The 20,818-nt window shown below is 31.3% G+C and overlaps 2 protein-coding genes across 5 annotated transcripts; both read left to right on the top strand.

Annotated features, from left to right (window-relative positions):
- Positions 1–191: 191 nt before the first annotated feature.
- On the top strand, positions 192–3,705 carry LOC107420767 (uncharacterized). Of its 2 annotated transcripts, none has more exons than XM_060817377.1 (2): positions 192–1,467; positions 1,911–3,372. In XM_060817377.1, the coding sequence occupies exons 1-2, from the start codon at positions 281–283 to the stop codon at positions 1,942–1,944; spliced, it is 1,221 nt and encodes a 406-aa protein (XP_060673360.1). In that variant the 5' UTR covers positions 192–280; the 3' UTR covers positions 1,945–3,372. The 2 variants fall into 2 exon arrangements, with proteins under 2 accessions (XP_060673360.1, XP_015885300.2); XM_016029814.4 differs by having other exon boundaries at positions 193–1,467; positions 3,301–3,705.
- Positions 3,706–8,198: 4,493 nt separating this feature from the next.
- LOC107420736 (F-box protein FBW2) lies at positions 8,199–11,317 on the top strand. Of its 3 annotated transcripts, none has more exons than XM_016029770.4 (3): positions 8,199–8,549; positions 9,774–10,163; positions 10,432–11,317. In XM_016029770.4, exons 2-3 carry the CDS (start codon positions 9,856–9,858, stop codon positions 11,090–11,092), a joined length of 969 nt encoding a protein of 322 aa, XP_015885256.1. In that variant the 5' UTR covers positions 8,199–8,549; positions 9,774–9,855; the 3' UTR covers positions 11,093–11,317. The 3 variants fall into 3 exon arrangements, with proteins under 3 accessions (XP_015885256.1, XP_060673648.1, XP_015885257.1); XM_060817665.1 differs by lacking the exon at positions 8,199–8,549 and adding an exon at positions 8,575–9,039; XM_016029771.4 differs by lacking the exon at positions 8,199–8,549 and adding an exon at positions 8,575–9,155.
- Positions 11,318–20,818: the final 9,501 nt, after the last annotated feature.

The following is a 20,818-nucleotide window of genomic DNA, read 5'->3' as shown; positions in this document are numbered from 1 at the left end:
TTTTATAATTTTTATTGTTTTATGCATTTTGGTATCGTTCCCTTAAAAGTTTAACAAATTTCCTCAAGGGAATGAATGAGGACAGGACAATCCATAGATTTAGATGGGCCATCAGGATTCTAAAATCTTCAAAAGGGCTAAAATGTGAGAGAGGCCCATGGCATACAAGTCCACATTAATTTTCATCTAGAAACCTCTGATGAATAACTGTGCCATTTTTTTGACAGCCTCCATTTCTTCCTTCTCCAACTTGCTGCGCCACTCTTAATAAAATACAATAATGGATCAGGATCACCATCACCATCACCACCACCCGGACAACTGCCCAAATTCCCCCGAAACACACTCTCCTCGATCACCCTCCTCCGACACCATTAACGTCCCGACCTGTTGCAAGTGCGGAGCCCCCACCGCCTTCGCTGCCCCACCCCCGTCGTGGTCGGAAGGCTCTCCGCCACCCAATTACCGACCCATCAGAGCCCCGGCCATCAATCTCCCTCCAAACAATAACACCCAGCAAGCAATCATCCTCGCACCCGTCCCGCAAGCCCAGAAGGTTCCTGTCGTTACCCCACCTTTCCACTTCCAAACCCCATCCAAGAGAATCCAATCTCCCGATGATATCCGCCATTTCCACGATTCGGATTCCGGGAAGAACTTCCTGGGCTTCGTCGTCGCGCTTTCGGAGTCGATTCGCGGCCATAAGATCTCCGACCCATGTCACCAATCTTCCACCATAGACACTCTGCTTTCCATTCTCCAAACCCTAATCCAATGGGTCGACGAAATCCCACCTGCCCAACTAGCCTCTCGCTACGGAAACGTCGCCTACAGGACATGGCATGCCCGTTTGGTGGAAAACAGCGAGGCCCTGATGCTCCAATTCCTTCCTGATGATCTCCAATCCTCTACGATCGAGATTGTTCCGTACTTCACCGATAGCTTCGGGAACTCGAGCCGTATCGATTTCGGTACGGGCCACGAGACCAATTTCGCTGCGTGGTTGTATTGCCTTGCGAGGATGGGGGTGATCAAGGAGGAAGATTACCATGCCGTGGTGGCCAGAGTGTTCGTGAAGTACTTGGATTTGATGAGGAAATTGCAGTTGGTTTATAGCTTGGAGCCAGCTGGGTCGCACGGCGTTTGGGGTCTGGACGACTACCATTTTATGCCTTTCATATTCGGTTCGTCGCAGTTGATCGGCCACAAGTACATGAAGCCCAAGTCGATTCACAATGAGGATATTTTGGAGAATTTCTCGAACGAGTATCTTTACCTAGCGGGAATTTCGTTCATAAGGAAGGTGAAGAAGGGTCCGTTTTCCGAGCACTCGCCGCTGCTAGATGATATCAGTGGGGTACCTACATGGAACAAAGTGAATAGTGGGTTGCTTAAGATGTATAAAGTTGAGGTCTTGGAGAAAGTCCCCATTATGCAGCATTTTCTCTTTGGCTGGCTCATTAGATGGTAATTGTTGTCTTTTTTTTTCTCTTAAGTATGACCAAACCCTATTTAATTTATCTTTTTGTCAGATTGAGTTTAACATGTATGAATATGAAATCTTGGGCTTGTTGAATTTTTCTTGCTTCGTTTTAAATATTAAAATTGGTACCGAGTTATGTGAGTTCTTATTAATGTGCGAGGTGTTATAGTATGCCATTTGGTCGTGTTTAATCAGTTGGGAATCGGGATTGTTTAGAAATCATTTCCAAAAGTGTAGATGACTTATTTGAAAATGGTTTTTGCAGTGGTAGTAAGTGTCGGCAGTTTAATTTATTCTGAGGAAAAAACTTATTAAGAAACAAAGAATTAGAATAGATAGTAATATTCTAGTACATCTATGAGCTGGATGCGTTTCTGTCTCTGATTTTCTAATTTGGCCTAGTGGTATTGTTCGAGCGTTGTTGCAGTTTACATCTGCTGTTTGAAGTCAACTCGACTTAGATCATTCCTTTATCTGGCTGAGCAGCTCTGCGGCTGTTTTGTGTTAGGAAAACAATTTGCCTTAGCAGCCTCAGAAGTAGAGGAGTTAAGAACTTGGTTTGGCTCCACATCTAGTGAAGGCAACTAGACTTGGAATGGCAGATTAAATATGAAAATAACTATTCTTTAATATTGGTATAAGTTGAATGTTTGGTTCTTTTTTGAATTTTTGTTAACCGTTGTGGCTCCCAATCTGCAAATATGTCTTTCACACACATTCTCCTTCTCATGATGTCTAGGTTACAGCTTTGTTGCCTGATTTATTTGTATGCCTTTTGCCTTCTTCCAATGTCGCATATTGTGGTGACTCTTTCTTTATCTCGTTTAGAAGCCTGTGTGATATGGATGATAGCTATAGAGAGCCGATTGTAGCAAATCCATCTATTTCCGTTATTGCTTTATATGGACATTTAAATTGCCTCTGCAGAAACAGAACTGAACTTTTAAGTTTATGTTGACTTGCAGTTATGAGTGAGCCAAAGATTTTATGTTGTCGTATCGTGTAAAAAGGTGGAATATGAATGTTTAGGCAATCAGTTCTGAAAAGTCCCATGCTCAAAGCCTGTAATATGTTTTGTGGGATAGAACTTTTTAGGAGTAGGCTTCTTATCTGAACTGATACCTTTTGTTATCATAAGACTATCGTACTGGATTTTAGAATTAGTTATTCAGATTGACACTGCTGTTAAGTATGCGTTAAAGGTCTGGGAACAAACTTTGCACACTACTATTTCAACTGCTGTGTGGCTTAAAAACGTTACCCAAGATGGGAAGCAGTTTAGGTCATATGAGACCAGCGGTGAAGATTTTGAAAGACAAGCCATTGTAGCCATTACCAATGTCATCTTAGAGTTATGGATTCTAGTGAGTTTTTTGGAGCCACTGCTTGTGTAGAACCCTGCCCTTTTAACTATTTTCGGTAACATGGGCAAATAACCCTAGTACTATTAGCACTTTACGCAGATAATTTTGGTAACTGATTATCAAAATATTTTTGTTGAAAATGCAGGGCTGTGCACACATATCAGGTAGAGAGTACTGGTCCTGAATTAATTGTCGCTATCATATTATTATTTTGATTAGACTTCTATTTGCGTTGTGCTCAACTATTTTGATTGGACTTGACACAACAACTTTAGAAATTGTTTCATAAACGTGGTAGAGTAGCTTTCTGGTATTGCATGTATTGCTTTTGTCCGATTCTATCATGATTGGATAACAAATGCATCTGGATGTTTGCTTGGCTAAAGTGATGGATAATCGTAGCTTTCATCCTTCTATTCTTGAAGTGACTATTCTTCCTTCCTTCCTTTTCAGGGAGTAATATGTGGGTTTTCTTCCATGGAAGGCTAGAAACAAGAGAGTATTTTCTACAGGGCTTCATAAGAGTACAGAATTTTTAGATTGGAGTGCTTCTGCTAGTTAATATACATTGGTTGCTCTTATGGTTTACAGAGTATGCAGTTATGATGTGATATCACTGCATTTTTTTGAGTTTTGAATATATTCTGAAAGAAGTTGGGAAACATGAAAAGAGTGGGAGAAAAGTGCGAGTTTCTTCTTTCTCTAAGTTGGATGGACGCAAATACATAGGTTATGAATGGCCACGGTAACTTTATTTGTGACTTCTAGGCAAGAAAGAGCGAAAAAAAGAAATATTGGGCTTTTGAATTATATAGTATTTTTATATCAATAAAATATTTAATTTATGTTTACAGTAAATTTTAATTTTGTTTCTTTTAAACAGCATCATATCTCATTTCTCATTTTAAAGAATAAAATTAATGAAATATGCATTATTTAGAGATATTCAACGATTGTCCATTTTCTTGAGTGTTGAATTCCCCTTCATTCCATAGATAAAAAATAATAATGATAAACGATGATATACATTCCTCGCATCCTTTAAAAATAAGCGCAATTAATATTGTTGTTGATAGTTTATGCTAGTTTATGCTAGTAAAATTGATCAAAGTTTAGTTCTAAACATATATATATACATATGTAAGAAACTTCTAAGATGCAGACCGATTGTATGGAGGTTATATCTAAGTCTATGCTTAAAAAAAAAAAAGCATCGATTTAGTTGTGTATGTGTACATAGTATATACGATAAAATTAATATGTTTTTTTTTAAATATCAATTTAGATATGGTCCATATAAAGACTAATTTGTATGTACAATTACTGTATATATATGGATCAAGATTCTCTCTTTATATCACTCTTCAAAAGGAGAAGAAGTAATATTACAATTTCTGAGAATTATAGCAATAGGCATTGAGAAATCTCAATTGTATATTGATATGGTGATTTAAAAGCCACCATCTCATGGTAGAAGGGGGTATATGGAGGCTCAAATTGCTAAGGCTGCCTTACCATCAAACCCAAGCTGTGGAATTAGATGGTTTCCAGCTTTCCTTTCTTCGCTTTCTCTCCTCTGGTTATTTTTTTATTTTACTTTTTATCTTTTATCTATTTTGGATGGGTAGTAGCTCTCTCTAAAAATGGTTAATGGTGGGGGTTTGGGGTCCAGGGTCATATGGTGAGTGAGAGGGGGAGGGTCAATATTGATACTGCCACACGCATAAATTGCACATACAGGAAAAGGAATAAAAAGGACAGTCCTATCGTCTTTTACTGTCCTTGTGGGAAATAAGTACTCTCTGACTACCTCCAACTTGTGACTGACCACTCTGCCCCTCCCTTCTTCACACTTCTTCTTCTTCTTCTTCTTTTATTTTTCCGAATCTGATTAACCCAAAATCTTAAATTTACAAATGACTGGATCTTATAATTGCCTAATCCACTGGTTTTTTCTCTTGCTTTGTGTACTTTTTTTTTTTTTAATGAATATTTTGTACTTGCGTTTAATTGGTTACAGAGTCAGTGTCAATGTTTGTGTTTGAATTTAGTTTCTCCGAAAAAAAAAAAATGATGAAACTGGATAGTTTCCTCTTAAGTAGTGTTGAGGCTTGAATAGTTTATATGTTAGATTTTAGATCTAGTGGTTTTATAAAACTGTCTCCTTTTAACCAATTTATATGGTTTGGATGGCAGTAATATAAGCATGTAGAGATCAGATTTTGTATTTGGGTAATCTGATTATTAAGTTCGAATTAGTTAGACTTGAGGAATATATAGCAGGAATCAACCAGTAGGTCCTTTTTGGCATCTTTCACCAACATGTTTTAATCATTTGACGTCCCCCCCCCCCCCCCCCCCCCCCCCCAACCAAAAAAAAAAAAAAAAAAAAGAGTTTTTAGTTTCTCATCCGGGAGAGGAAGAGAGATCATTCAAAAAGGTGCAAAAAAGATGGCATTGCAATAGAAATCAAATTTGAAAGGCTATATTTTCTAATGTTATAAAACTGACAACACAAAATTGGTTCCACTAATAATATTTTTTTTTTCTTGAGATTATAATTGTAGAAGTTGTCTAAGGCCTGTGATTCTTTTAGAAACTGAATAATGATACTTTAAAAGTAAAGGGTACATATCTTTCGCTCTTGAACCATACCATATTTTGCGCTTTATCTTCAAATTAGAATATTCATCAAATTACCTCTTGAAATATTGTTTTTTCTTAAAGATTAATATAACAAAACAAACTCTTTAACATTATTCACCAAAAAAAAACAATCTCTAACATTGTAGCCCTAATTTTTTTTATTTACATAAACTTCCATAATCAATTAGACTAATTCAATAATAAAATAATATGTGAGGATTTTTTAAAGTATAATGCAAAAGAAAACATAATCAAGGAGTAAAATGTAATTACACTGAAAAATTATGTATCAAAGCTTTACCTAAAAAAGCTTTATGTTTAGTCTAACTTTAAGATTCTAAACTAAAGGAATTCGTGACATTGATAAAGTGAAAATGATCAGCTAATATTCTTTTACTTTTTGTTTTTTTTTTTTTTTGGGGTGAAAACTAATTTTTTTTATCAACGTAAATAATATTATCTTCTACAGGATCATAACCAAGGACCGGATTTAGATGGAGATAGAGATTATTATATTTCAATTCAGACATACAAACCGACATATAGCAGCTTAAAGGTAAGTTTCGCGGCAATTATCAAAAAATTCAGTACAATATTCTTCAATTATTTGCGAAAAAGAAAATCTTAAATTATTATGAAGCCTCTGTGACTGTTATGGAGCTGAGTGTTTTTGTCAGATACGGACTTTCAATTAATACATGAACGGTTACTGCAGAAAACACACAAAATCTTTAAAAAAAAATTCACTTGAGTTTACTCTAAATTTATTTATTAATTTATATATATATATACATATATGTGTATATTAATTTGGTGTTTGGATCTAGGCAAAAATAAAAATAAAAATAAATAAATAAAAGAATTGGTGTTTGGAAACTACCGAGAAAAAGACATGAACATTTTCAAATTTCATTGTTTGATCAAAATAAAATTATACATGAACGAAAGAAAAAATAAACACAGTGATAGAATTGCAAACAATTTTAAGTATTTTATAAAGATATGTAAGAATTATTATTTTTCTTTTGTTTTTATTCCTTTTTACATAGAATTCAAACTCCACTACGTAAACCAAATTTTGTTAAATAAATATAAAATTATATTCTTTTCTCACTTTTTTTTATTATATTATTACATGGAGTTGAGTAAAACTTCTTTTAGTTTTACAAGGGACTCATAGAACAGGGCAAATATAAAATATCTGAAAGAGGCTAATGTTTATATAAAATATATATATATATATATATAAAAGAAAAAAGACAAAAAAAAAAAAAAACCAATTGGTGAATATGATGTTATAAGTGGAAACATTTATTATGGTGTTGGGAGATTGGTAGGTACAATTGGTTGTGGTTAATAAACCTAGCACATCCCATTGAATGAAAACCTTGGCTCTATTGTTGTAACCTAGTAAGCTTGCAAAAACCTGCTGCTCCAAAAGAAGTGAAACCCAGTAAAAAAAAAAAAAAAGGTAGGGCACAGCTGGAATTATTATGCTTAAAGAAAACTCTGTAAACTGTAACCTAGCACTTTACACTTCAGACCATTATTGAAATTTTGACAGGTGATTCTCGAGAACTTTGCCTTCCCCAAATCCATTTCCCTTTTGCCAATCCGCGGGTGCTAGGTACTCCAATTCACTCATAATATCAATATTAAAAGAAAATATATATATAAATATATATGTACATGATACATTTTTCTCCAAAATAATAAATAATAAAAGATAAAGTGTACTTACAACCTATAACCCTTGATCTTTTCTATTTTAATACCCGATTTTTATTTTATTTTTTTATTACATTTTAGTCTTTTAACTTTAATTTTTAACACTTTGGTTCCCAAATCATTTTTTAATCTCTACTTTTAGCAGTTTTTAAACGTATAGTGTATTAAGACTATTAATTTTGCACAATATAGTGTTTTATTTTGTAATTTTGTTTATATTTTATTATTATAATAAGTGCTTGTAACTTTTTTTTTTTTGAAACTCTTAAAAAATTATATATATATATATATATGGGGTGTATCGAAACCTGAATTTTAAGGATTAAATTGTAAGAAAAAAAAATCAAAATGGAAATGTTTAATAATTAAATGCCATAAATGTTAAAAATCCAACCAAAAAAAAAAAAAAAAAACCCATTTTTCAAAACCAGTCAAAAACCAAACTAATAATGATAATAAGATAGCTTTGGAACCTGGGGTTCAAACTCTGGAATTAACTATGGTCAATAGGAAGAGTTATGAATGATTAAAAGTTTTTCAAACATTCAAAGAGTGTTGGAAAAATGTCAAAAATTTTCGCAAACATCACAATTCACATGCGCATTGTAATGCAAAGGACTGCAAACTGGTAGAGCCTGGTTTTCAGTTTTTTTTTTTAAATTCATTTTTAAGCCTTTACCACCCCACTGTTCCTCCTCTAAGCCACCGACTCGTGTCGGTGCCTCTCTTCCCCACACCACGCATCCCACTGAGAAGACTTTCTTTTCATTTTTTTGTTTTTTGTTTTTTGTTTTCTCTGAATTTAGTACTGGCCTGGTCACCTCACATCCTATCTTTCAGATATACCATTAAATGTATAGAGATACTGATGCTAAATAAAAACTTTCATTAAAACCCCATTTTGGCAGTTTTCTCAGTAACACAATTTAAATTTCTATCCAAAAAAAAAAAAAAGTAACACATTTTAAACCCCACCCCTATTTCTGTTTAATTTTATTTTCACACTATTCATTTATTCTTCCCCAAGTTTGGACTTTGGGTGTTATACACACACACACACACACACACACACACACTCTCTCTCTCTCTCTAAGTTTTTAATTTAACCTTCCCGTAAGCATTTTTGTTTTTCCTTTTTACGCTTTTGTGTTAATTTTTTTCTTTCACCTTTGTCGTCCTTCTTGTTGGTTGCATTGAAGCTTTGTGGGTAGGTGGGCAGATGTGTCTAGTTTTGTAGCTTTCCCTGCTTTCTTTCCTAACTTCTAATTTCTCTTTGTCTTTCTCTCTCAAGTGTCTCTCCCTCCCCTGCCTTTCTGGCGGATAAACCGGTGAGTCTTTTGCGTAATCCAAATTCTAAAAGCGAAACTATCTCCCTTGCTTTCGGTGTATTCAGTTTTCATTTTTATTTTTATTTTTTTGTGTGTGTGTGTGTGTGTGTGTTATTTTTATTTTTATTTTTTCTTATTTCATTTTTATCTGTACTCTCCTTGAACTTGCTTGAAAAACTGAGCTGACAGTGAAGGAATTAACCTTTAGCTATGTTTTAATGTTGAATTTTTCTTCTTGTTCTTGTTCTTCTTTTTCTTTTTCTTTCTTTCTTTCTGTTTTTATTCCAAAGCAGCTGGATGGTATTGTTGTTCTGGTGCAAAGTTCATTGCTTTTTTCTCTACTTCTGGGTTCTGAAATTATGGAATACCCAAGTCTTAGAAGTTGAATTTCTTTCATTTTCACCGAGTTTTCAGTGCAACCGAACGAAAATTTTGATTTTTTTTTTTTTTTTAAACTTTATACAGACTCTGAAGTTGTTGATTAGAAACGGTATGCTCTGTTTATAGACATGCAATATCTTTAACTATGCACATCTTCTTTCTTTGAGCTTGTGGGTTTTTGAATCTTTGCTGGGTTTTCCATTTACTGCATTCTTCCATCTGATGGTAATCTCTTTGCATTCATACTATCTTCGAGGCTCTATTTATTTCCCTTATTTGTTTTAATTTCATTATTTTCCTTATTTGTGTTAATTTCTCCGCTGACTAATCTTCTCTGTTGCTGAGATCTGTAAATCTATTTCGCCTAAAGTATTACTGGTTTTGCTTGTATTCTCGTTTCTAGAGTTAAAAATTCTTTGATTTCTTTTTCTTCTTTTGTACTGCCGCAGTTTCTGTCCCTTGCTTTGGTATTATCCAAAAAAAAAAAAAAAAAAAAGTTTAGAAAATTTGTTTCTTTTTTCTGCTTATGTTCACATATATCCCAGGAAAGTGCTTACCTTGTATAAATATTTCTTATAATGGAGTTCTTTTTTAATTCTTGTGTTGGTCTTGCGCTTTCTTTTATTAACATTTTTGGTCATTTTTTACTTTATTTTGTTTTCTATTGGTTTAGAATGATATATACATATATATATATATATTAATAAAATATGGCCGCTAAAAATAGTCATAGATCTTCTTTGTAAATTTCTGCCCATATGTATCATACTTGATGAAACCCACAAATCTTTTTATATAGAGAAATGGATTTCCATAATTTTTTTTTTCCAATTTAAATGGCAGGGAATTTCTGTGAAATTGGGTTTTTCTCGTATCTGAACTGAAAAAAAAAAAAAAAAAAAAAAAGAGGCTTCTGAAGAAAAAGATGGAAGAGGGTAGTGATTTCCGGCAATGGGACGAATTGATTCCAGATGCATTGGGGCTAATTTTCAGTAAACTTTCTCTCCAAGAAATACTGACAGTGATCCCCAGAGTTTGCAAGTCGTGGGGCAAAGCAGTGATGGGACCCTATTGCTGGCAAGAGATAAATATTGAGGAATGGAGTAATAGGTGCCGGCTTGATCTCCTCGATCGAATGCTTCGAATGTTGATTACGAGAAGTTGCGGATCAATCCGTAAGCTCTCTGTTTCGGGTCTCCATGAGGATGCGCTCTTTTCCTTCATTGCAGAACAGTAAGCACAAGTCCAATTTGTTTATCATTAACTTTTCATGACATGTAAAACCCCAATTACTATTATTCTATAGAAACATATCCTACGTATAATATGTATGCTTTGTAGTTAGCTAGACCAATTCAAGCTAGAAAGTGAATTGAAATATTAGTCCATTTCGACTTTTTTAAGTAGCAAATAGCTTATTGGTTAACGAGGTCTGTCATTGTGGATGATTGGAGCAATTGACATTGTTGCCATGTGTGTCTTGTTTTGTTGGTTCTGAAAGTGCTGGTTCGCTTCAGACATTGCGGTTGCCAAGAAGCGAGATCAGCGATTCAATAGTTGAGCAGGTTGCTGGAAAATTTTCCTCCATCACTTTCCTTGATGTCAGCTACTGCAGTAAACTTAGTTCTCATGGTTTAGAGGCCATAGGGAAGAATTGCAAATGGCTTAGTGGGCTATGCCGGAATATGCATCCATTGGATACAGCAGGTAAGCCTTTGCGTGACGACGAGGCTCATGCAATCGCTACCACAATGCCTAAACTCAAGCACCTTGAGATGGCTTACCATCTTATCACCACAGAGAGTATTCTTCGGATACTCTCTGGTTGTCCCCAGCTTGAATTTTTGGATTTGAGAGGGTGTTGGAGTGTAGCACTTGAAGACAGGTTTCTCGAGGATAAGTACCCCAAACTGAAAGTTTTAGGCCCCCTTGTTGTTGACTACTATGAGAGGAATGACTGGGATGATTCCTCAGATTTGTCCGATGCATCTTCTGATTACTTGGCTTGGCAATTTGTCGCGGGTGAAATGGAAGGCTACTCTGATGATGAGAGTTATGCTGGGATGTGGGACTACGAGGGAAGACTGGAGGAGCTTGAGCTGAGGTTCTATGAAGGTATAGACGATGATGCAGGCGATTATGGTTGGCCTCCATCTCCATAAGAAAGTTATGTTTCTCTCTTTGTCAAGCTGTTTGGGTATTTTGTTTTTTTTTCGTTTTGTTTTTTTTTTTTTTTTTTTTTTTGGTTTTTTTTAATTTCGTGTATGTAGCTGCTGATGCTTCTGCTTTAGAACTTCTATATGTTCTATGGATGTAAATGTTTTCATGGAGTGGAAGTTTGATATGTTGTTTCCAACTTCTATTAGTAATACATATTCATTTTCTCATGTAAGGGCACATAAATTTTAATAGGTATTGCTCATAGAGAATGCCATTTCCATTAGTAAAATTAAGATTGCAAACTTGGGTGTTGTCAGGCTTCAAAACAGCAACAAACAAACTGAACTAAAACATAAAAAGGCTCAGTAATAATTAATCATTGGAAGCACAATGTACCAAGATAGGTTTAGAATCTTGAATTACCTACAAGGCAACTGTTTTATACGATTTTGAACATTATGTTTGAAATGATTAGTACGAAATTGATGTTTTTCAGACATTAAACAGTGGAGTTGAGATGTAATTTTCATGGCCTTCACTTCACTGCAGATTTGTAGAAAACTCTACTCCTCCAAGGTCCCATCATAGCTTCATCATGAGCCATAATAGACAATAATAAATGAGAAACCTGTCTTGTTGATCCTACTAAAAGATACCACTTTGAATTACCTCTTAATTTTATTTTATTTTTCTTTTTTGCATAAATGGCTGAGAATTGAGAAATACTAGCTTTGCTGAATGCTGTGGTGTTTCAGGAGGAATCATTAAATTAATTCACTGTTCAAATACAAAATTGTTTATCTACATGATGTCTCACTTTGGTTTTGTAAAGAAGCGCTATCTTTTCACGAGAGGTAAATGATGCATATGGAGTTGAAAAGTTTGTACACAAACACCAGTAAAAATGCTATACATATCCATTCCCGTGACAAACAAAAAATTTGAATTGACATTAATGTATGAAAAGGTTCGAAACCCATCTACTCTTTTCTTTCTTTTTTCCTTTTTCTGTTTTTTTGGGTAAAACTCTGCCTTTCTTCGGTATCCCCACTTGTTCTTCTTTTTGGTTTGTCAATGACTGATAAATAGGTTCGACCCTGGGACCTGTTTCTGTACCCAGTTAGGAAAATGAAGTATAAGAAAACTGATCCAACATTAGAGAGAGAAGGCTTACAGAGATATGGTTTGGAGCTGCTCATCAAACTGGTGGTGGTCGGCAAGAATATATTTGTTCTCTGAGACTTTTGTTTGGTAGTTAGCTGTAAATATATTTTATTCTACCTACTTACCGACTCACATGATTCCATGTGATTTAAGTCTTAGGATCTTGTACTCAAAAATCCCCATTCTATGAGATTTTTGTTGGACCAATATGATTGTCAATACCAAATATTTTGTAAAGTATATATATTATATATAAACTTGCAAAGAAATTTGATTATTTGGGCATGAAATTTTGGGAGCTCCAAGAAACAACTGCAGGAGTTGCACGTCAGCACGTGGGGAACCCTGTTAGATTTCATTCATGAGTTTTTGACGTAAACCAGCTGAATTTAGGCAAAACCCATTTTGACCTATTTAGCCTGTTAGTGTGGTTTTTTGAAGAAACTGTTTTTAGTGGTGTTTAAATAATTAATCCCAAAAAAGTAAAAGGGAAAGTTATGCCAAACAACACCTCCAAATTTTGAATTTTTTTATTTCCTTCACTTTGGTAATGGCAATTTTCCTTTGAAAAGTAATGAAGTAGCTTGCAGACACGGCTAACTGGAATAGCTGGCTAGAGCTACTTATGAAAATTCAGACTTCACAGTACCTGTCCACCAAATATTGAAGCACTGTGCTCTCATAAATTTGGTTGAACTTTTGTTTTGTTTGTGCCTGCCTCTTCTCGAACCTGTATAACATGGTGGACACAACTCATCCACTTGACCACAGGACTAGAAGGTTGGGCTTTTGTTGTGTATTTGAGGAGTAAGAATGGGAATATATACCCACAAACATATAATATAAATTCAAATCCTACCACTGTGGTCCCCAGAATAGAACTGAGTCATTTAACTCACTTTTTTCTTTAAAAAAAAAAAAAAAAAAAAAAAGGGCTAACAGTCATAGAGTATGAACCTTGTTTGCTTAGCGAGTGGAAGAACAGAAAAATGGAGAAAGAGGGATAAAATGAAAAGGTAGAGAAAGACAGTGACCCAATTTGCCTTGTTCTCTTTGTATGGAAAGGGGAAGATGGTATCAGAAACAATTGGTTATTCCATGTCCATCTAGAGGAAAACTGTAGAGGGGTCCAGTTTAGAAAGTGTTTCATATATGGTGGTCCTGAGCTACTGCCACAGGGTAAAAGAAGTTATAATCATCACCAGGTTGATCTACTATCCCATTGCACTTTCCTACATCTCCCAATTTATTTTTATTTTTTTTTGTTCTTTTCTTTTGATTATGAAGTTCTAATTTGATGATGAACAACAACCATGCAGCTATAAGCCAATTTCATGTTCTTGATTTTGATACATGTTGGACCTGGTGGAGAAATTCAATTAAATTTATTTTAATTTTTTTATGATTATTTCTAAAATTAAGGCTTAGTATAGGATTATTGTAGGTAATAAAAGAATTAGAAAAGCTTAATTGAAGTAATAATTAGTTTTTTTTAAGAATTTGATTAATTTTAAAATTGATAAAAGTTACGAAATTAGAATATGAATGTTTGATAAAAATTCTACTTAACTATTTTAATTGTATATAATAATCAAAATAGATATGAATGATTATTTGTCTAATATATATATATATATATATTAATAATACTATATATAAATAGGTAAAAAGAAATTTTATTATTAATTTAAAAATATAATAATAATTTTAATTTTAAAATTTTGATGATGCTAAAAAGAAAATCTAATAAACTATATTTCGAGCTGATCCTCAAATTTTAATTTTTGAAAATGATAAATTATTGAAGAATCTAAAATATATAGGAATACTAAATACTACATTTGATAAAAAATCTTTGAGGGTTTAAAAGCAACCCACACATATATTGACTCATATGCCATGCATAGAATTCAACCAATAGTTTTCAATTATAAAAAGCCTATTAAAAAAAATTACACTGTAAATTAAAAAATGGTAAATACGAAACTAAAATTAGTGAAAAGAAAGTTGGGATAGATTTAAAATTTAAGAAAAAAAAATATTGTTTGATTGTAGTCTTTATATAAATGAAGAGAACATAAAAAATAAAAATAAAAGGTTTTAAACTCCAAAACTAATTTGTCTACTTTCTTTCTTTTTGTATAAAGACCATTTGATGGACCTTATCCCTATTAAAGTTCAAAAAATCGATATCGATGGAAATATTAAAAATTTAAAATACGAAACTTTCCATGGAAATACCGAAAAATATTGAATATCGATAAAAAAGTTATAAAAAATGATGAAAATTTGTTTTAAAAAGTGGAAATTTTTATTGAAACTTTAAAATTAACTTATTTAATCAATTGATTAGCAAATTGATTATAAAACTTACTAAAATATTGAATGGATATTATATTCTTCTTAATAAATTGAATTATAATAAGTATTAATGACCATAGATGAATTATTATTAATAAAAATATATCAAAAAATACATATATGGTAAAATTATTTATTAACTAAAATATACAAAACAATTATTATAATTATATTGTAGTTCATAAATGTCATCTTAATACCACATAGAACTTCTTGGTGGTTGAAAATTATCGGTTTCTTTTTCATTTTGATTTTGAGATATGAAATGTGAAAAATAGTTATGAAAATATATATCTCCCAAATAATTTTGCATATAATTATTAATATGACAACCATATTGCATTATTGGTTAACTATGTGCATAACTACTACTCTCTGATGGTTGAGTTTGAGACGGTACCCATGAATTACTACTTGATAACATTCCATACATATCCATTTAATAAGAATTATAAAAATAACTTCCAACCTTCCTAGATCCAAAATTTGTAGAAATTGAATATTTTTCTTGTTGTGATATCTCTATTATAGATTTTTCTTCACGTAAATATTCTTTTTCAACAGTATCGAATCCTTAACCTGTATCTCTACTCCCATGATCTTCATTTTGTGTTACATATGTGTAATATTGGTCACCAGTAATTGGGCTTAATCCAACTTCTTAATTTGATGATTCCCTTTGGCCACTATCTTTTTTAACTTCTAATTCAGATAATTTATTGAAGTTATCTTCATCACCACTGGAGCTAGAGTGACTACTAAGAGTCTAAAATTGTGAATGTGTACCACCTGATGAAGCTGAAGCACTAATAGTTCTAGTTGACTCTCTCATAAGCGTTTAAAATAAATCACCACTACTAGAATTTATTTTTTCAGCAATCACTTTTTGAACATTTATTCTCTCTTTTTCAGCTTGTTGAGCAATTTTTCGATCATAATTCCCTTCATGATCATCTAAATAAACATCTCTAATCCATCAGTACATTTGATTGCCTTCGTCATCATCATCTTCCATTATAGTTTCAAATATTAATATTTCCAAGGTTCAAAAATATAATCCACAATTTTTGTATTTTTACTTTATTGATATTCAATAAATAAGTAGAACTTACTAATGTTATTTAATTGAATTTATTTTATTTTGCTTATATCACTAAATGTCTAAAAAGCAATTAAAAAGTAAAAAAATTATCATTAAAGTTAATTTGATAAAAAGTTTTACTAAATATCAATAATATTTATGAATTTTTTTAAAAAAAATTTTAAAATATCGTATATTTTCAAAATTTCAGTGGAAATTTCATGGAAATTTTGTAAATCTCTATGAAAATTATAGATTTTTTACCAAATTATTAAGGATTTGGTATAAATATTTTATGAAAATTTCCTTGGAAATTTTTCAAAAATTTCAAAAATTTCAATAGATATTATAGAAATTCTATCAATTTTCATATCGAACTTAAATTTTATTTCAATATTTTCAAAAAATAAAAATATTAAAAAAATATCAAATATTTTAAACCTTAATCTCTATAATGCCTTCGTTTTTCAAAACAGCAAATTAAAATGATATGCTTATAAACATGTGCAAAAACTTGGGAAGATTCTGTCAAATACTAGTGTAATTAAAATGTTTTTAAGATTTAAAATAAATAAATAAATATTTTTTATCGAATCTTGGTATGCTATTTTTTTTTTTTGGTTGTCGAATCTTGTTATGCTATAAAAGAAATAATAGCTGCCAAAAAAAATTGAAGCAAAAGAGGGTGCAAAACCAACCGAGAGAAGCGACCCACTGTAGACCAAAAAAAAAAAAAACACTTAGAGCAGTGACCCCACCAAAAATTAAAATCTTTAACACTTTCGAAAGCTTTGAAAAACAAAACAAGACAAAACAAAAATAATAATAAAAAAAAAAATTAAAGCCTGTTAATGTCGGACGGAGCAGCTCGATGACCCAACGCGGGTCCATATAAAATGCATACACTATTTTATTGTGCCTTTGATTCATTCTTTCATAAATTGTTTATGTGATTATTCATTTTATATGATTTTTTAAAATGACTTATAAAATATATTCACTCAAAAGACTTATATATATAAAGTGGTGTTTTTGGTATGCAAACTGAAAATAATTTATTTAATTAAAAATGTGTTCTATAAAATTAAAAGTTAGTGAAAAATGTTAACAAGATAGAGGGAAAAAAAAAAGGGGTTTACATTATTTAATTTTGGGTTACTTGTATCTTATAACTCTTTGTCATCACATGGCACATTAAGCTTTTAAATTTAAAAGATTTCACATTGAAATCTTAATTTGCGTTGATTTCATGTCAATTAAATCTTCAAATTTATTTTTTAAATTGACTGGTGGAAAGTTAATGGGATTAGGCATTTACATAGCAACTTGCAAGTCATCTTCTTTTTAAAAAAAAAAAGCCAAAACAACAAAGGAAAACCAAAAAACTTTTCATAAGTTATCAAACTTAACTCATTCTCTGTTGCACCCGAAAAAAAAAAAAAAAAGTTCAACTAGTGAAGGGAAGGAAAATTGAAGATGGAAATTAAAAAAAAAAAAAAAATCAAACCATATAAACTCAAATAATGTAAAACAAATTGTAAATTAAAGATTTAATATAAAATGTTTAAAAATTAAAACTTAATGTGTAAGATGGCTAAAATATAGACTGTAAAAATACACCTAACCCTTTAATTTTTGAAAACTAGTTTTGAAATGTTAAAGAGTTAGTTTTTAATAGGTTAAAGAGTTTGGTTGACTTGTTTTTAATAGGTTGTGTTTCACGAAAATATTAAAAATTATGTAAACATCATTGCTTATTGTAATTTTTTTATTTTTTATTTTTATTAAAAGAAATATAAGAAACTAACTAGAACAAACATCTTCCTGAATTGAAAAATAGAGCCAATCTGATCGTTCATCCATTCAGGCTATACATGACTGTAAAGCTAAAGCATGACGACCGAGCTCTTGAGCTACTCGATCACAAACTCTATTATCATAAGAACATGTAAAACTACTACCCAAGCTTATGAGAAACTTATTATCATCTTTTATTGTAATAATAAAAAAAAAATTAAAAAAAAATCCGTTTGTTTAATTTATTTATAAGATAGTAATCTTCTATTGCAATCATAATATCCTCATTTATTCAAGGGGAAAATAAATTTTATCAATTACAATTAGTATTTGCCAATACGGGTTGATTTTCAACTTGCATTTATATATATATATATATATATTTTGTCAAATATATTATTTAAATGTTGTCAAAAATATGTCAGCTATGAACACATCTACTTATTTATTTGATAATGTTCCTATTAATGATAAAAAATACATCTACTTTCTGCCTAAATTGACACTTATACTTTTATTACGTAAGCACCCTCTTTTTTTCTTTTTTTTTGTGCTTTAATTATATATGTTTTCACACAAATCATCATCGTCAATTTACCCAAAAAAAATCACCAATCACCTAGGTGGCTATGATATTGGGCTTGAAGAATCTGGAGTTGAAGCAAGTTTGGACATAGACATTAAGTTGGGCCGGCCCATTGGAACAAAATTTAGAAACCCAAATTGGATGTGGGTGCTATGAGGACCCTATTTTAAGGATGTGATTCTGCGTTAAATTTGCGGATGTATTTAACCCACAACAAAGCAACCAAATATTTTGTATATAATCGAAGAGTCTCAATTTTTTTGTTTTTTGGTCGAAAAAGAGAAATTCCAAGAGTCCCAATTTATTTTTTGTAAATTGCGGATAGTCCCAACTATAAAAAAAAGTTATAAATTTATTTAGTAGCATCTTCTCCCTTATTCGCATTTTTTTATTTTTTTATTTTTTGGGGAAAGCCAACACTTGTTTATAATATGTAAACAGCATGATAGCTTAATCTGGTCCTGCAGATCATTTCGTCGTGACTGGGAAAATAAATTTTTCAAAAAGCAATAGCGCCCCATCCGAAGCCAATTTGTTTTTGGAGTTTAATGGAATTGGTTATTAATTGCACTTAAAAAAAAAAAAAAAAAAAGTGGATTATTGTCTTTGGTCAAAGACACATAGCGACTTTCAAATTGCTTCTTTCTTTGAATTTTTTCATGCATTCAACTCTCTAATGCTCAGTTCATAGAATAATAAAAGTATTGGAATAAAAAAATGATAATCGATAAGAAAATATTGTGTAGCTTTATGGATTAACATAAGTTTTCCATATTATTCTTGAAATTTCTAAAAATAATATTTGTTTTTTTATGATGATTTATTTGATATTAATAAATTTTGTTTGTTTGATCATATAAAGAGAGAGTTTGTGTGACTTTATCGATAATTACCATCATGCATAGCAAACGAATAGTAGTTCCGCATATACTTTATGGAAGATTGGCGTTATTCATAATTGGAATTGGTTCTAGTTTGAAATAATTTCTATCAAAATCGATTCAATTACTTGAAATCAAAATTATTAATCAATTAAGCGTACTCCTAAAAATTTTCAAAAATATAACAAAATTTAAAGTAATTTTAACCCCTTGTTATCCCGAGTATCATGAAAACTTCTCTTCAACATTTTATATAATTGAAGTTCCCATATCTTTATTATTATTATTATGATTAAACTTGAAGTCCCGTATCATTCATGCGTTTTGGAAAATATTGAATTATTGATATAATTTTATGGCTAATATATCTAAAAATTAACTTTGATTAGCTTTTTTTCTCAAGTTTTTTTAAAGAACTTTTCTATATTTTGATTAGTTATAAATAACATCCAAGTCAACCAAAGAATTTACTAATTAAAGAAGATTAATTTAGTTGATAATGTCTTTCACATTTACATATTAAAATTATAAGTTTGAAATATTGAAGAGAACAAATTATCCTAAATGATTACCGATAACAATTTGCATGCGATCCCGATATCCATAAGGAACCACTTCTAAACCCCCTGATAAAACAAGGAATCGAGTCAAGGATTGGGCTTTACATTTACCACCCATTTATATATATATTATTAATAACATTTACATTTATATATATATATATATATATATTTATTTATTTTTTTATTTTTTTTATATGTTATTTTTAACATTTATAATAATTTTCTTTCATCTTAATGTTTTAAACATACCACCTCTCAATTGTAAGTGCAAGTGATTTACTAAATAAATCAATTTTATTTGATTATATTTTTTCATATTTAAATATAACTATATTAGTAAATATGAATACATTTTCATTATATTAGTAAATATAAATATATTTTATGAAAATATCATATATATATATATATATATACATTTTTGTTAAAAATAATTTGAAAAATATACTCTTTTTTTTTAATTATATGATAGGAGGGGCAAGGTACGCCATTGAGGAATCTCCGCTACAGTTCGGTTAAAAAGAAAAATCGAAATGTAGGATAGGATGGAGCGGCAAGGTACGGGGATGAGGCCCGGCACCGTTGTAGAAATCATAAAAAATAAAATAAAATAAACAAAAGTCAACGAACCTCATTGAATTCTGTAACACCCCAAAAGAATAAAGAAAATTGTATCATTTTTTGTTTTTGTTTTTTTAGGAACAGAGATGGTGGGTGCGAATAATTAATGCCTAGGGATTTTTATTTTTATTTTTTTGGTGAATAGTGCCTCGGGTTTAGGTTGACTAACAGGTCACATATAGAAGTTCGGACATCTAAGCTGTGGGTATCTTTGGTGGTTGTTTGAGAGAAAGATAGTTGGATTTGCTTGTTAGTTTAATGAAAATCAATGATATGTTCTTTGGTAGATTTAAAAAAAATATTAATTTTTCTAAATTAAAGGAAACACATAGAAAAATAGGACGAATTTAAAGTTGGTTGATCAGCAACATGATTAAAATTACACTTTCCATTAAATTAATTTGATTCAATTCTAATGCCTCCTACTTTAGACTAAAGAATGTGCTGCATATTGTCATTAGTCTATTTAAAAGACAAGAAAGCATAGACTACTCATAAAAGCATAGACTACTCATACTCGCATACTTTTTGGAAAAATTAAACACAAGAAAATAGAAATCTAACCAAGCTCTTGGAACTTTATATTTTTAAAAATATATATTTTTTCGATAAATGGAAATAGATGAATAAATATCTAAAACAGGATAAAATAGAATTCATAGGAGTCGTCTTTT

Source organism: Ziziphus jujuba, chromosome 5 (genome assembly GCF_031755915.1).
Source record: "Ziziphus jujuba cultivar Dongzao chromosome 5, ASM3175591v1".
NCBI lineage: Eukaryota > Viridiplantae > Streptophyta > Magnoliopsida > Rosales > Rhamnaceae > Ziziphus > Ziziphus jujuba.
This window is presented reverse-complemented; position numbering and strand designations above follow the sequence as displayed.